Source organism: Mustelus asterias, chromosome 18, assembly GCF_964213995.1.
Source record: "Mustelus asterias chromosome 18, sMusAst1.hap1.1, whole genome shotgun sequence".
Taxonomy (NCBI): Eukaryota; Metazoa; Chordata; class Chondrichthyes; order Carcharhiniformes; family Triakidae; genus Mustelus; species Mustelus asterias.
In genome coordinates, this window is record NC_135818.1 from 84,538,252 (window position 1) to 84,551,435 (window position 13,184).

At 51.3% G+C, this 13,184-nt stretch overlaps 1 protein-coding gene across 1 annotated transcript in view; it reads right to left on the bottom strand.

Moving 5' to 3' along the window:
- The window catches only part of nrde2 (NRDE-2, necessary for RNA interference, domain containing), a 78,412-nt gene extending 66,404 nt beyond the window's left edge, over window positions 1–12,008 (bottom strand). Inside the window, exons 1-2 of the mRNA XM_078234468.1 lie at window positions 11,778–12,008; window positions 2,594–2,702 (exon numbers count right to left, since the gene is read on the bottom strand). Coding sequence (XP_078090594.1) covers window positions 2,594–2,702; window positions 11,778–11,928 — 260 coding nt within the window. The 5' untranslated portion in view covers window positions 11,929–12,008. The remainder of the gene's footprint in view (window positions 1–2,593; window positions 2,703–11,777) is intronic.
- Between the last annotated feature and the right edge of the window lie 1,176 nt (window positions 12,009–13,184).

Here is a 13,184-nt window from a genome sequence, read left to right on the forward strand (position 1 = left end):
TATTTCTTAAATCAAACTTTTCATTCGCGCACACAGAGCAGGGCGGCACAGTGGTTAGCACTGCTGCCTCACAGCCCCAGGGACCCGGGTTCAATTCCCGGCTCGGGTCCTTGTCTGTGTGGAGTTTGTACATTCTCCCCGTGTCTGTGTGGGTTTCCTCCGGGTGCTCCGGTTTCCTCCCACAGTCCAAAGATGTGCGGGTTAGGTGGATTGGCCATGCTAAATTGCCCCTTAGTGTCAGGGGGACTAGCTAGGGTAAATGCATGGGGTTATGGGGGTAGGGCCTGGGTGGGATTGTGATCGGTGCAGACTTAATGGGCTGAATGACCTCCTTCTACACTGTAGGATTCTATGATTCTATGACAAGATAAGCAAACACTACAGAATTAACTGACAGTCGAAAAATGCACAAGAACTATATCTCTAGCTCTCCGGCTATTAAAATAGCTGGCATCCATTCCAAAGAAATTTGAGGGTGGATCAGGGAGTGTTGCAATGCACACTCGATCCTGCTTCCCAGTCAACTAGAAACTCTTTCTCAGAAGGTTGTCCTGCTAAATGAAATGTCAATCTCAATTCCTCCTTTAATGGGATCGGATGGAGGGAGGATCACTGAAATCAGAAATCCCCACAGAAATCTGCGCATTTAAGGGGATAAACTCTTGTTTGCAGGAATGCCAAAGTGAGATTGATTGGAAGTAGAGCCTGCACTTAACCAGAGCCTGAGCGTAGAGAGGAGATGGGCTGAAACAATCCTGCAGAGTTCACCTTGCTAATAGTGCAGCAAGTGGCGAGGCAGGAATTCCTGAAATCCGGCACGATGGGAGCAGAACTGACTGCAATGTTCCTTTCCCTTCCCCAAAGCATTGCAAATCAGTTTGAATGCAGAGTTCCTCAAAGAAAAGTGAGAGCAACAAGGAGGCAGTTTAAACGCAACACCGGGAGTCGGTTTCCTCGCACAGTCCTACTTTCTAACGAACAGAAAAGTTGCAGTGTGCAAATTGAGAGGTTCATTCCTTCTTTAAAGCAGCTTGCAAGGTCAGATAATGACATTAGTCCATTTCTATTGGTCTTATCTCAGCCTTCAGATCCCAAAACCCAACGGGTGGGAATGACAGTTTTATTTAAAGACTCCACTACGCTACCTTTTTGTAAAGAAAAGTCAAAACACTTCCAATTTTATCACCTCCCTTGTTAAAGTTCCACTTAGCATTTGCTAATGCGCAAGCCTTCCGGGCACTTGCCAAAATAGCCATCTCTCACGTGTCAGTCTGGATTAAAAAGTTTATTTTATTAGTGTCACAAGTCGGTTTACAATAACACTGCAATGAAGCTACTGTGAAAATCCCCTAGTCATCCCGCACCTGTTTGGGTACACTGAGGGAGAATTCAGCACGGCCAATGCACCTTTCAGACTGTGGGAGGAAACCGAAGCACCCGGAGGAAACCCATGCAGGCACGGGGAGAATGTGCGAACTCCTCACAGACAGGGACCCAAGGCAGGAATGGAATCTGAGTTCCCGGCAACATGAGGCGGCAGTGCTAACCACTGTACCACCATGCCGGTAAGCATCCAGATTTATTTGACAGTGGAAGACCTCACATCTCCAGTCAAAAATTTGTATTTACACAGTGCCTTTAACATGACAAAACATCCCATGTGATACCAAAGGAGCATTACCAGGTTCCGAGCCACATGGAGGAGGTAAGGAGCGTCCAGGAGGAGGAGAAAGGGGGACTGAGGCTGTGTGAGAGAATTCCAGAGTTTAGGGTCTAGATAGACAAGACACAGCCTCCAAAGACGGGGTGAAGGAAGTCACGGAATGCAGAGTTGGAGAAGTGCAGAAATCTCAGAGAGCTGCCTTTCTCTTCACCCGCACCTACACACATCACCAGACAGTGATCAGGGAGAGAGTGGTTTCAACCCGGCCTTCCCAAAATCACCGGTGCTGAGGGCAATTGTAGAAGCTGAACTAATGTTAAACCTGGACACCTTTTAGTTTATTTGGCTGAGAACTGTGCAGATCAATATCTTTAATACAAAACCATTACAAGTGATCTACCTCTCTTATATAAAATTATATTCAGACTTATACTGGAGCTTTTTAGATATTGCAAGGAAAAGCAAACTGATTTCTATAGAGAAATCTGAACTTTGTTCAGCTGATTAAAAGCAGGACTGCTCCTCTATGATATCCTTACATAAAACATAGCACAGTTCAAAAAGCTTTAAGCTATCCTGAAAGCCACCTCGCACAGCAGTGGTTGGTACAAACTGCAGTACACACCCAGTTAATAAATCAACCTTTGGAACGCTGAAGAATATGGAAAGAGGAGGCATAGAAAAAGATAAAGTTAGAGATTAAACTAAAAGATAGCTGAGCCGAGGAAAAGGTAGTTAGACATCTAAGACAGGGCAGAGGAGAGAGAGAGAGGGCAAAAGGGAGAGAGAGAGAGAGAGAGGGCAAAAGGGAGAGAGAGAGAGAGGGCAAAGGAGAGAGGGAGAGACAGACAGACAGAGAGAGAGAGAATGGACACACACACACACACACTCGCTGAGAGGCACTGAGGGAGAAGGGGTGGGACTCTGTACCTTGCCTGGGGTGACCCCTGGGTCGAGTCTGCTGCAGTCCCCACAATGCGATGGTGCAGCTGCAGGGCATCTTCAGTGCGGAAGCTTTGATTACTGAGCCAGTCCAATCCTGCAGGCAGCAGAAATCAATATTATTTGGCAGCCGTGCTTTTTAAAGTATGGACTCATCAGATAAACTGACAGTGAATCACAGCAAATGCCATGAAAGTCATTCATAATAGTCAAGGACAACTTAGTGTAAGTCAATGAAAACTTCACTGATCGCAGTAGCCTGCGCTGCTGCACTGCTGACTGGGCTTAACCCTTGCAGTAAAATAAATAATGCATTCAATGGGTCTGTCTACAAATTCCTTGATGTGGAGATGCCGGCGTTGGACTGGGGTAAACTCTTACTACAAATTCCTTGGCCAGAAGGAATTCCACTAAGATGCATATTACTTTGAAAATATCAAATACAAATGGTTTTGTAACAAGTTTCTACTCTGAATGCTGACTGGTTTTAGCTTCACATTTGTCTGTCCTTCAGTTTTATAACAAATTTTCTTATCATTCATCTTCTTGCTGATGTGAGGGGAAGTATGTGCTGGGGAATGAAATATCTTTGCATTGCAGGTTGAAGGGGGTGAGGTATCAGATGTCGAAATGCGGATTAAAGCTCCTGCCACCCTGTCCCTTTATTCTCACCCTTCCTGTGCGAGTGAGACCCAGTGCCGCCTCAGGGACTGCCAAACAACAGCAGACTAGGGCAGATTACTTGCGCTATGGCCCTATGCCCAAAAGCAACCAGCTGAGACGACCCAAATTCATTACCGTGGCGTGTCTCAGAGCAGCCTTGCATTCACTGATATTTACTGCAAAGATTTGCCTTGGCACTAGAATCAGGCGGGGGACGGAGACAGAAATACCAGCTCCGGACAGAATCAGTCTGTACAAAGGCCCATCCAATGCTCCAGAATCAGTGCCAGCAATGGTCATCGAGTTGGGCAATGGAGGTGAAAATGTGTGATTGGTTCTAGAATTGATTAGATAAAAGTCACACAGGAGAATGAGTTTTTTTAAGCTTCAGTCGGCACAAAGGTCTCTCAGCCCTTTTGTGATCTTGTGAAGTCTAGTTTCAAAGTTTGAAAACCTATTCAGTCTTTCTTATTCCTCTCTTTTTCCTGTTGCTCCTTTTCACCACAATTTACAACTGCTGCCACTCCTCGCCAACCAAGGAATTCCTCCAGTCTTTAAGATTGGCAGTGCACTGAGTCACGATGCAGTGTTGACCTTTTCCCACTGAGAATAAAACCATGTGCTAGTTTTTCTGCCCAGTTTCAAACCGGAGATCGTACGCGCGTTAGGTGGAGTTGGAGTTTAGAAGGATGAGGGGGGAATAGAGTGGACGTGGAGAGGATGTTTCCACTAGTAGGAAAAATTAGAACCAGAGGGCGCAACCTCAGACTAAAGGGACGATCCTTTAAAACAGAGATGAGGAGGAATTTCTTCAGCCAGAGTGCTGAATCTGTGGAACTCTTTGCTGCAGAAGGCTGTGGAGGCCAGGTCATTGAGTGTCTGTAAGACAGAGATAGCTAGGTTCTTGATTAATGAGATCAAGGGTTATGGGGAAAAGGCAGGAGAGTTTATTGCCCATCCCTAATCATCACGGAGAGACGGCTGGCTCAGTACAACTCAGTGATTTGCTAGGTCATTTCAGAGAGCAATTCAGAGTCAATCACATTGCTGTGGGTCTGGAGTTACATATCCGTCAGTCTGGGTAAAGGTGACAGTGGTCCTTCTCGAAAGGGCATTAGCGAACCAGATAGCATTGATGACGATCCAGTAGTTTCATGGTGACCATTACTGATCCCAGCTCTTTATTCCAGATTTTATTTCAATCCACAAACAGCTGTATTGGGATTTGAACTCATGTCTTGGATTAATAGTCCAGGCCCCTGGATTACTAGTCCCGTGACACAACCTTGATGCTACTGTATTCGATTGCACCAAGGGATGTAATAGTACTAAGCTATACAGACCAACAAGGCTCTAGAACAATGCTTACCGACATTGCTGATTTTAGTCCAGTGGAGATCAGCTTCCTCATCTTGGGGCGCGGCGTGTTCGGAGATTGCACCAAGAGTACCTGCTCCTGGTCAGTCACCAATCATTCCACCCAACTTTCCCCAAATAACCGGTGAAAATCGCAGAAACAGGTTCAATAACAGTGGCCTGCAACTACACTTCAGTAACTCAAGGACATGGTCTAGATTCACATGACAAACATTCAGATGGCATAGCCAAGACTGCCAAGCCAGTGGCATTGCATGCCAACATGTCGCTGGCATGGGAGAGACCACAAAAAAGGTACCGTCATTCAAATGAAACATTAAGCAGAGATGTAAACAATTCTGTGGTAGCATTTTGATGAAAAGTCTTGGCGTCCTGACCAATATTTATCCTCAACCTACATCGATAAACACAGATAATCTGGTCATTAGCATGCTGTAGTTGGAGAAAGCTTGTTCTGCCCAAATCAACTGCTGCATCTTCTCCATGGACAACTGTGTGTCAAAAGAATGTCACTGACTGTGAAACACTTTACAGACATCTCGTGGTCATGAAAGGTGCTACACGAATGCAAGTCTTCTCTTTCTTTCCTCCTTTAAGATGCTCTTCAAAACCTTTTGGTTGCCTGTCCTAAGGATTTTATGATTGTCACATGTATTAGTATACAGTGAAAAGTATTGTTTCTTGCATGCTATACAGACAAAGCATACCGTTCATAGAGAAGGAAAAAAGAGTGCAGAAATTAGTGTTATAGTCACAGCTAAGGTGCAGAGAGAGATCAACTTAACATGAGGTAGGTCCATTCAAAGGTCTGATGGCAGCAGGGAAGAAGCTGTTTTTGTGTCGGGCGGTACATGACCTCAGACTTTTTAATCTTTTTCCCGACGGAAGAAGGGTCCGGGGTGCATGGGGTCCTTGATTATGCTGGCTGCTTTTCTGACACAGCGAGAAGTGTAGACAGAGTCAATGGGTGGGAAGCTGGTTTAGACCATAAGACCAAACGACATTAGCAGAATTAGGCCACTCGGCCCATCGAGTCTGCTCGGCCATTCAATCATGGCTGATACTTTTCTCATCCCCATTCTCCTGACTTTTCCCCATAACCCCTGATTATCAATCAAGAACCAATCTATCTCTGTCTTAAAGACACTCAATGACCCAGCCTCCACAGCCTTCTGCGGCAGAGAGTTCCACAGATTCACCATTCTCTGGCTGAAGAAATTCCTCATCGTCCCTTCAGTCTGAGCTTGTGCCTCTGGTTCTAGTTTTTCCTACTAGTGGAAACATCCTCTCCTTGTCCACACTATCCAGGCCTCGCAGCATCCTGCAAGTTTCAATAAGATCCCTCCCCATCCTTCGAGTACAGACCCAGAGTCCTCAACCTTTCCTCATACGACAAGCTCTTCATTCCAGGGATCATTCTTGTGAACCTCCTCTGGACCCTTTCCAAGGCCAGCACATCCTTCTTTAGATACGGGGCCCAAAACTTCACAATACTCCAAATGCGGTCGTGACTGAAACCCAGTCCATTGCGTGATGGATTGGGCTACATTCACGACCTTTTGTAGTTTCTTGCGGTCTTGGGCAGAGCAGGAGCCATACCAAGCTGTGATACAACCAGAAAGAATGCTTTCTATGGTGCATCTGTAACAGTTGGAGAGTCGGAACGGACATGTCAAATTCCCTTAGCCTCCTGAGAAAATAGAGGCGTTGTTGGTGATCTGAACACCTAAAAACCTGAAGCTGTCAACCATTTCCGCTTCATCCCCGTTGATGTAGACAGGGGCATGTTCTCCACTACACTTCCTGAAGCCGATGACAACCGCCTTCGTTTTGTTGACTTTGAGGGAGAGATTACTGTTGTTGTCCCAGTTCACCAGATTCTCTATCTCTTTCCTGTACTCTGCTTCATCACTGTTTGAAATCTGACCCACTATGATGGTCGTCAGCAAACTTGAAAATCAAGTTGGAGGGGAATTTGGCCACACAGTCATAGGTGTATAAGGAGTATAGTAGGGGGCTGAGGACACAGCCTTGTGGTACTGGTGTTGAAGATGATTGTGGAGGAGATGTTGTTGCCTATCCATACTGGGTCTGTGGGTTAGGAAGTCTAGGATCTAGTCGCAGAGAGAGGAGCCAAGCCCCAGGCCACGGAATTTGGTGATGAGCTTTGTAGGAATAATGGCTTCTCATGTGATCCGTTAGGAGTCCTGTGAAGAAATCTGCAATGTTTTATTGTATCAATATCAGAATGCAAGGTCAATAACAAGGGAGAGAGATGCAAGGTGACTGATGAAAGACCCAGAGGCAACATGAGAAAAAGTTATTTTTTTTACTAAACAAGGGGAATGCACTTCCCAATAGGGTGATGGAAACTGATTGGCTCGTAGCTTTCCATGGAACCATAGAATCCCTACAGTGCAGGAGGCCATTCAGCCCATTGAGTCTGCACCAACTCTCCGAAAGATCATCTTACCCAGGCCTACACCCCCACCCTATCTCTGTAACCTCACACATTTAGCCTGGCTAATCCACATAAGCTGCCCATCTTTGGACTGGGGGAGGAAACCCACGCAGACACAGGAAGAACATACAAACTCCACACAGTCACCCAAAATCAAACCCAGGTCCCTGGCACTATGAGACAGCAGTGCTAACCACTGTGCCACCATGCTGCCCTTTCAAAGGGAATTGGGTAACTATTTGGAGGAGGAAAAAATGCAGAGATATGGGAGACAGGGAATGGGAATAACTTGACTGCTCTTGGGAAGATGGGTTGAATAGCTTCCTTCTGCGTTATCCTATGATTCTATATCTGAGAGGCTTTCCCCAGCCACAGGATGTCCATAGCAGGAAATATCCTGACTCCCATTCTCCTGATTCACTTACTGCCTATGGCTGAAGAAATCCTCCCAGAGACACAGTGTGGAGTTAGACCTTACAGAGAAACCTCTGTGTCTAGAAAAATGTTGTGAACACCACCAGAAATTCATCACGACCTGCTCAAAGTATCTAACCAAGTAAATCTTGAGCCTCTGTGGATTGTGCTTCAAAGATCTGGATGTCTAACAAACTTCATAAGATGATATGACTGCAACTATCTTGAGTGGGAGATCTGAAACAGATGCCTTCAAAATCCAGACAGCTGTTAAGCAAGACTGTTTGATAGATCCAATACTATTAACAACCCGAGTGTGACTATTCACCTCAAAGATCAACTGCCCTCTGCTGCCAGTATTAAATACCATCTAGGAGGACAAACTCTTTAACCTCAGTTGCCTCAATGCCAAAATTAAACTGACCACCATAGAAATACATGATCTAATTTTGTGAATGACTGCAGTGACATTGCCTACTCTGCACCAGATTTGCAAACCACTCTCAATCTCTTCAATTGTGCATTCAAGAAACTCAGCCAGTCCTTGAACAAAAAAATACTTACATATCACCCCAGACCTGGTCAGCCGGATATTCCACCTCCCATAATATGTTGACTCTGGAATTTGTTCAGCATTTCCCAAATCTTGGCAACCACTTCTCTCAAAAGGCCACGGTATGGTGGCACAGTGGTTAGCACTGCTGCTTCACAATGCCGGGGACCCGGGTTCGATTCCCGGCTTGGGTCACTGTCCGTGTGGAATTTGCACGTTCTCCCTGCGTCTGCATGGATTTCCTCCGGGTGCTCCGGTTTCCTCCCACATTCTGAAAGACTGGTTAGGTGCATTGACCGAACAGACGCCGGACTGTGGCGACTAGGGGAATTTCACAGTAACTTCATTGCAGTGTTAATGTGAGCCTTACTGGTGACTAATAAATAAACTGTATTTTTCATTGATGAGGACTGGGTCTGTTCCGCCAGCTCAGCCTTCTACAAACTACAGCAGCAACTGTTTGACAGCAGAGATCTCTGCAAGTCAACAAAAGTCCTCATGTACAGAGCAATTGTCGTCACCACACTGCTGTACTGCAGTGAGACCTGCACCATGTATTAGCAACACATGAGAGCACTAGAAAAATTTAATCAGCAATGTCTCTACTGCATCCTCTGGATTCAATGGAAGGACCATCGAATAAAGTGTTCTTCTTGAAGCCACTTCCACAACCACCGAGGCAAAACTGCAAAATCCACGACAATGGTTTTGATTATCCAGGCACGGTCCAATCTCCTCTGCCAGCTTCTGTTTTCCCAACTCTCAAATGGCATAGGGAAGAAAATGAAAACACTTCAAAGACACTCTGTATCATGGACATTAATAACTAGGAGGAGCTTTTACTGATTGTTCAGGATGGCAGCAATGTGTCCATCAAGCTGCATAACACTTTGAGTTATGACGTTTTAATGATGAGGCAGTGCAGCGGCAGAGAAGAAAAGGAAGCCAATTCTGCATTCCGGATCCCACTACTCCATGGTATGGCATGTGGACTAATTGGTTAGCTCTGTCACAGAGATGGAATAGGCACAATGGGCCAAAAGGCTTTTTTTTGTGTTGTGCAAGCAGGACAACAGGACTTTATGGTTTTAAAAAAAAGACTTGCATTTATATGGTACCTGTGACAAACTCAGGATGTCTCAAAATGTTTTACAGCCAACAAGGTGTGTTTGTAATGGAATCACTGTAAACAAAACACACACACACAAGCTTCCACAAACAGCAATGCAACCATGACCAGATCATCTGTCTTTTTATGATGTTGATTGAGAGATAAACAATGGCCAAGACACTGGGGCAGCAAGAAGCCCTATCCTTTAAACTCCTCATCAGAAAGAAGGCACCTCTGACAGTGCAGCACACCCTCAGCCTGGATTGTGTGCTCCTGGGACTTGAAACCTTTAACTTTCCGACTCAGAGGGTTTCCCCACCACAGTGGGCCGGTCCGGGCCCATTCCCTCCACGGCGGGCCGGTCCGGGCCCACTCCCTCCACAGCGGGCCAGGCCGGGCCCACTCCCTCCACAGTGGGCCGGGCCGGGCCCACTCCCTCCACAGTGGGCCGGGCCGGGCCCACTCCCTCCACAGTGGGCCGGGCCGGGCCCACTCCCTCCACGGCGGGCCGGTCCGGGCCCACTCCCTCCACGGCGGGCCGGTCCGGGCCCACTCCCTCCACAGTGGGCCGGGCCGGGCCCACTCCCTCCACAGTGGGCCGGGCCCATTCCTTCCACAGTGGGCCGGGCCGGGCCCATTCCCTCCGCAGTGGGCCGGGCCGGGCCCATTCCTTCCACAGTGGGCCGGGCCGGGCCCATTCCCTCCACAGTGGGCCGGTCCGGGCCCACTCCCTCCACAGTGGGCCGGACCGGGCCCATTCCTTCCACAGTGGGCCGGGCCCATTCCCTCCACAGTGGGCCGGGCCGGGCCCATTCCTTCCACAGTGGGCCGGGCCGGGCCGGGCCGGGCCCATTCCCTCCACAGTGGGCTGGGCCGGGCCCACTCCCTCCACAGTGGGCCGGGCTGGGCCGGGCCCACTCCCTCCACAGTGGGCTGGGCCCACTCCCTCCACAGTGGGCTGGGCCGGGCCCACTCCCTCCACAGTGGGCCGGGCTGGGCCGGGCCCACTCCCTCCACAGTGGGCCGGGCCCACTCCCTCCACAGTGGGCTGGGCCCACTCCCTCCACAGTGGGCTGGGCCGGGCCCACTCCCTCCACAGTGGGCCGGGCTGGGCTGGGCCGGGCCCACTCCCTCCACAGTGGGCTGGGCCGGGCCCACTCCCTCCACAGTGGGCTGGGCTGGGCTGGGCCCACTCCCTCCACAGTGGGCCGGGCTGGGCCGGGCCCACTCCCTCCACAGTGGGCTGGGCCGGGCCCACTCCCTCCACAGTGGGCCGGGCCGGGCTGGGCTGGGCCCACTCCCTCCACAGTGGGCTGGGCCGGGCCCACTCCCTCCACAGTGGGCCGGGCCGGGCCCATTCCCTCCGCAGTGGGCCGGGCCCGGCCCACTCCCTCCACAGTGGGCCGGGCCAGGCCCATTCCTTCCACAGTGGGCCGGGCCCATTCCTTCCACAGTGGGCCGGGCCCATTCCCTCCACAGTGGGCTGGGCTGGGCTGGGCTGGGCTGGGCCGGGCCCACTCCCTCCACAGTGGGCCGGGCTGGGCTGGGCCGGGCCCACTCCCTCCACAGTGGGCCGGGCCGGGCTGGGCTGGGCTGGGCCCACTCCCTCCACAGTGGGCTGGGCCGGGCCCACTCCCTCCACAGTGGGCTGGGCTGGGCTGGGCTGGGCTGGGCCCACTCCCTCCACAGTGGGCCGGGCTGGGCTGGGCCGGGCCCACTCCCTCCACAGTGGGCTGGGCCGGGCCCACTCCCTCCACAGTGGGCTGGGCTGGGCTGGGCCCACTCCCTCCACAGTGGGCTGGGCTGGGCCCACTCCCTCCACAGTGGGCTGGGCTGGGCCCACTCCCTCCACAGTGGGCCGGGCTGGGCTGGGCCGGGCCCACTCCCTCCACAGTGGGCCGGGCTGGGCTGGGCTGGGCCCACTCCCTCCACAGTGGGCTGGGCCGGGCCCACTCCCTCCACAGTGGGCTGGGCTGGGCTGGGCCCACTCCCTCCACAGTGGGCCGGGCTGGGCTGGGCCGGGCCCACTCCCTCCACAGTGGGCCGGGCCGGGCTGGGCTGGGCTGGGCCCACTCCCTCCACAGTGGGCTGGGCCGGGCCCACTCCCTCCACAGTGGGCTGGGCCGGGCCCACTCCCTCCACAGTGGGCTGGGCCGGGCCCACTCCCTCCACAGTGGGCTGGGCCGGGCCCACTCCCTCCACAGTGGGCTGGGCCGGGCCCACTCCCTCCACAGTGGGCTGGGCTGGGCTGGGCCCACTCCTTCCACAGTGGGCTGGGCCCACTCCCTCCACAGTGGGCTGGGCTGGGCTGGGCCGGGCCCACTCCCTCCACAGTGGGCTGGGCCGGGCCCACTCCCTCCACAGTGGGCTGGGCTGGGCCCACTCCCTCCACAGTGGGCTGGGCTGGGCCCACTCCCTCCACAGTGGGCCGGGCCGGGCTGGGCTGGGCTGGGCCCACTCCCTCCACTTGACCCTGAACAGGCTCGGGGAGGGAAAATGCCATCAAATTTCAGGCTGCTCGGCAGGAGAGGAAACGCTTTTATTTAAAAGGCACGGATCCTGGTCAGACATCCATAACTATCCAAGCGTTTACCTTCAGAGCTGCTTCCACCAAGCGCTTTCCTGTCACCGAAGGCCGGGAACAGGGAGCCTGAAACCGGCTCCATCCCGCCTAGGCCCAACGGACTCCAATCGCGGGCGCCCCGTCCCCGGGAGATGACGTCACACCCACCCCACTGCAGCATGGGAGTTGTAGTCTTTAAAGGGATAAAACCTCATTGGAACCCATGCTAAATTGGGGGTTCAGGGACTACACTCCTTAATGCACTCCCTCAGCAATATGCTGTTAATGCACTGTAATTGAATAGAATCATAGAAACCCTACAGTATAGAAGGAGGCCATTCAATCCTTTGAGCCAGCAGCAAACTACCCAGCCTTCAGGAGAACAGTGATCACAACACCGCACAACCCTGCCACAGCAACCTCTGCAAGACGTGCCGGATCATCGACACGGATGCCATCATCTCACGTGAGAACACCGTCCACCAGGTACACGGTACATATTCTTGCAACTCGGCCAACGTTGTCTACCTGATACGCTGCAAGAAAGGATGTCCCGAGGCATGGTACATTGGGGAGACCATGCAGACGCTACGACAACAAATGAATGAACACCGCTCGACAATCACCAGGCAGGAGTGTTCTCTTCCTGTTGGAGAACACTTCAGCAGTCACAGACATTCAGCCTCTGACCTTCGGGTAAGCGTTCTCCAAGGCGGCCTTCACGACCGACACACAACAGCGCAGAGTCGCTGAGCAGACATAGATAGCCAAGTTCCGCACACATAATGACGGCCTCAACTGGGATCTTGGGTTCATGTCACACTATCTGTAACCCCCACGACTTGCCTGGGCTTGCAAAATCTCACTAACTGTCCTGTCTGGAGACAATACACATCTCTTTAACCTGTGCTTAACCTTCTCTCCACTCACATTGTCTGTATCTTTAAGACTTGATTACCTGTAAAGACTCGCATTCCAGCCATTATCTTGTAAATTGAGTTTGTGTCTATATATGGGCGGCACGGTAGCACAGTGGTTAGCACTGCTGCTTCACAGCTCCAGGCACCTGGGTTTGATTCCCGGCTTGGGTCACTGTCTGTGTGGAGTTTGCACATTCTCCTCGTGTCTGCGTGGGTTTCCTCCGGGTGCTCCGGTTTCCTCCCACAGTCCAAAGATGTGCGGGTTAGGTTGATTGGCCATGCTAAAAAAAATTGCCCTTAGTGTCCTGAGATGCGTAGGTTGGAGGGATTAGTGGGTAGATATGGGGGTAGGGCCTGGGTGGGATTGTGGTCGGTGCAGACTCGATGGGCCGAATGGCCTCTTTCTGTACTGTAGGGTTTCTATGATATGCCCTGTTTGTGAACACAACTCCCACTCACCTGATGAAGGGGCAGCGCTCCGAAAGCTTGTGGCTTGTGCTATCAAATAAACTTGTTA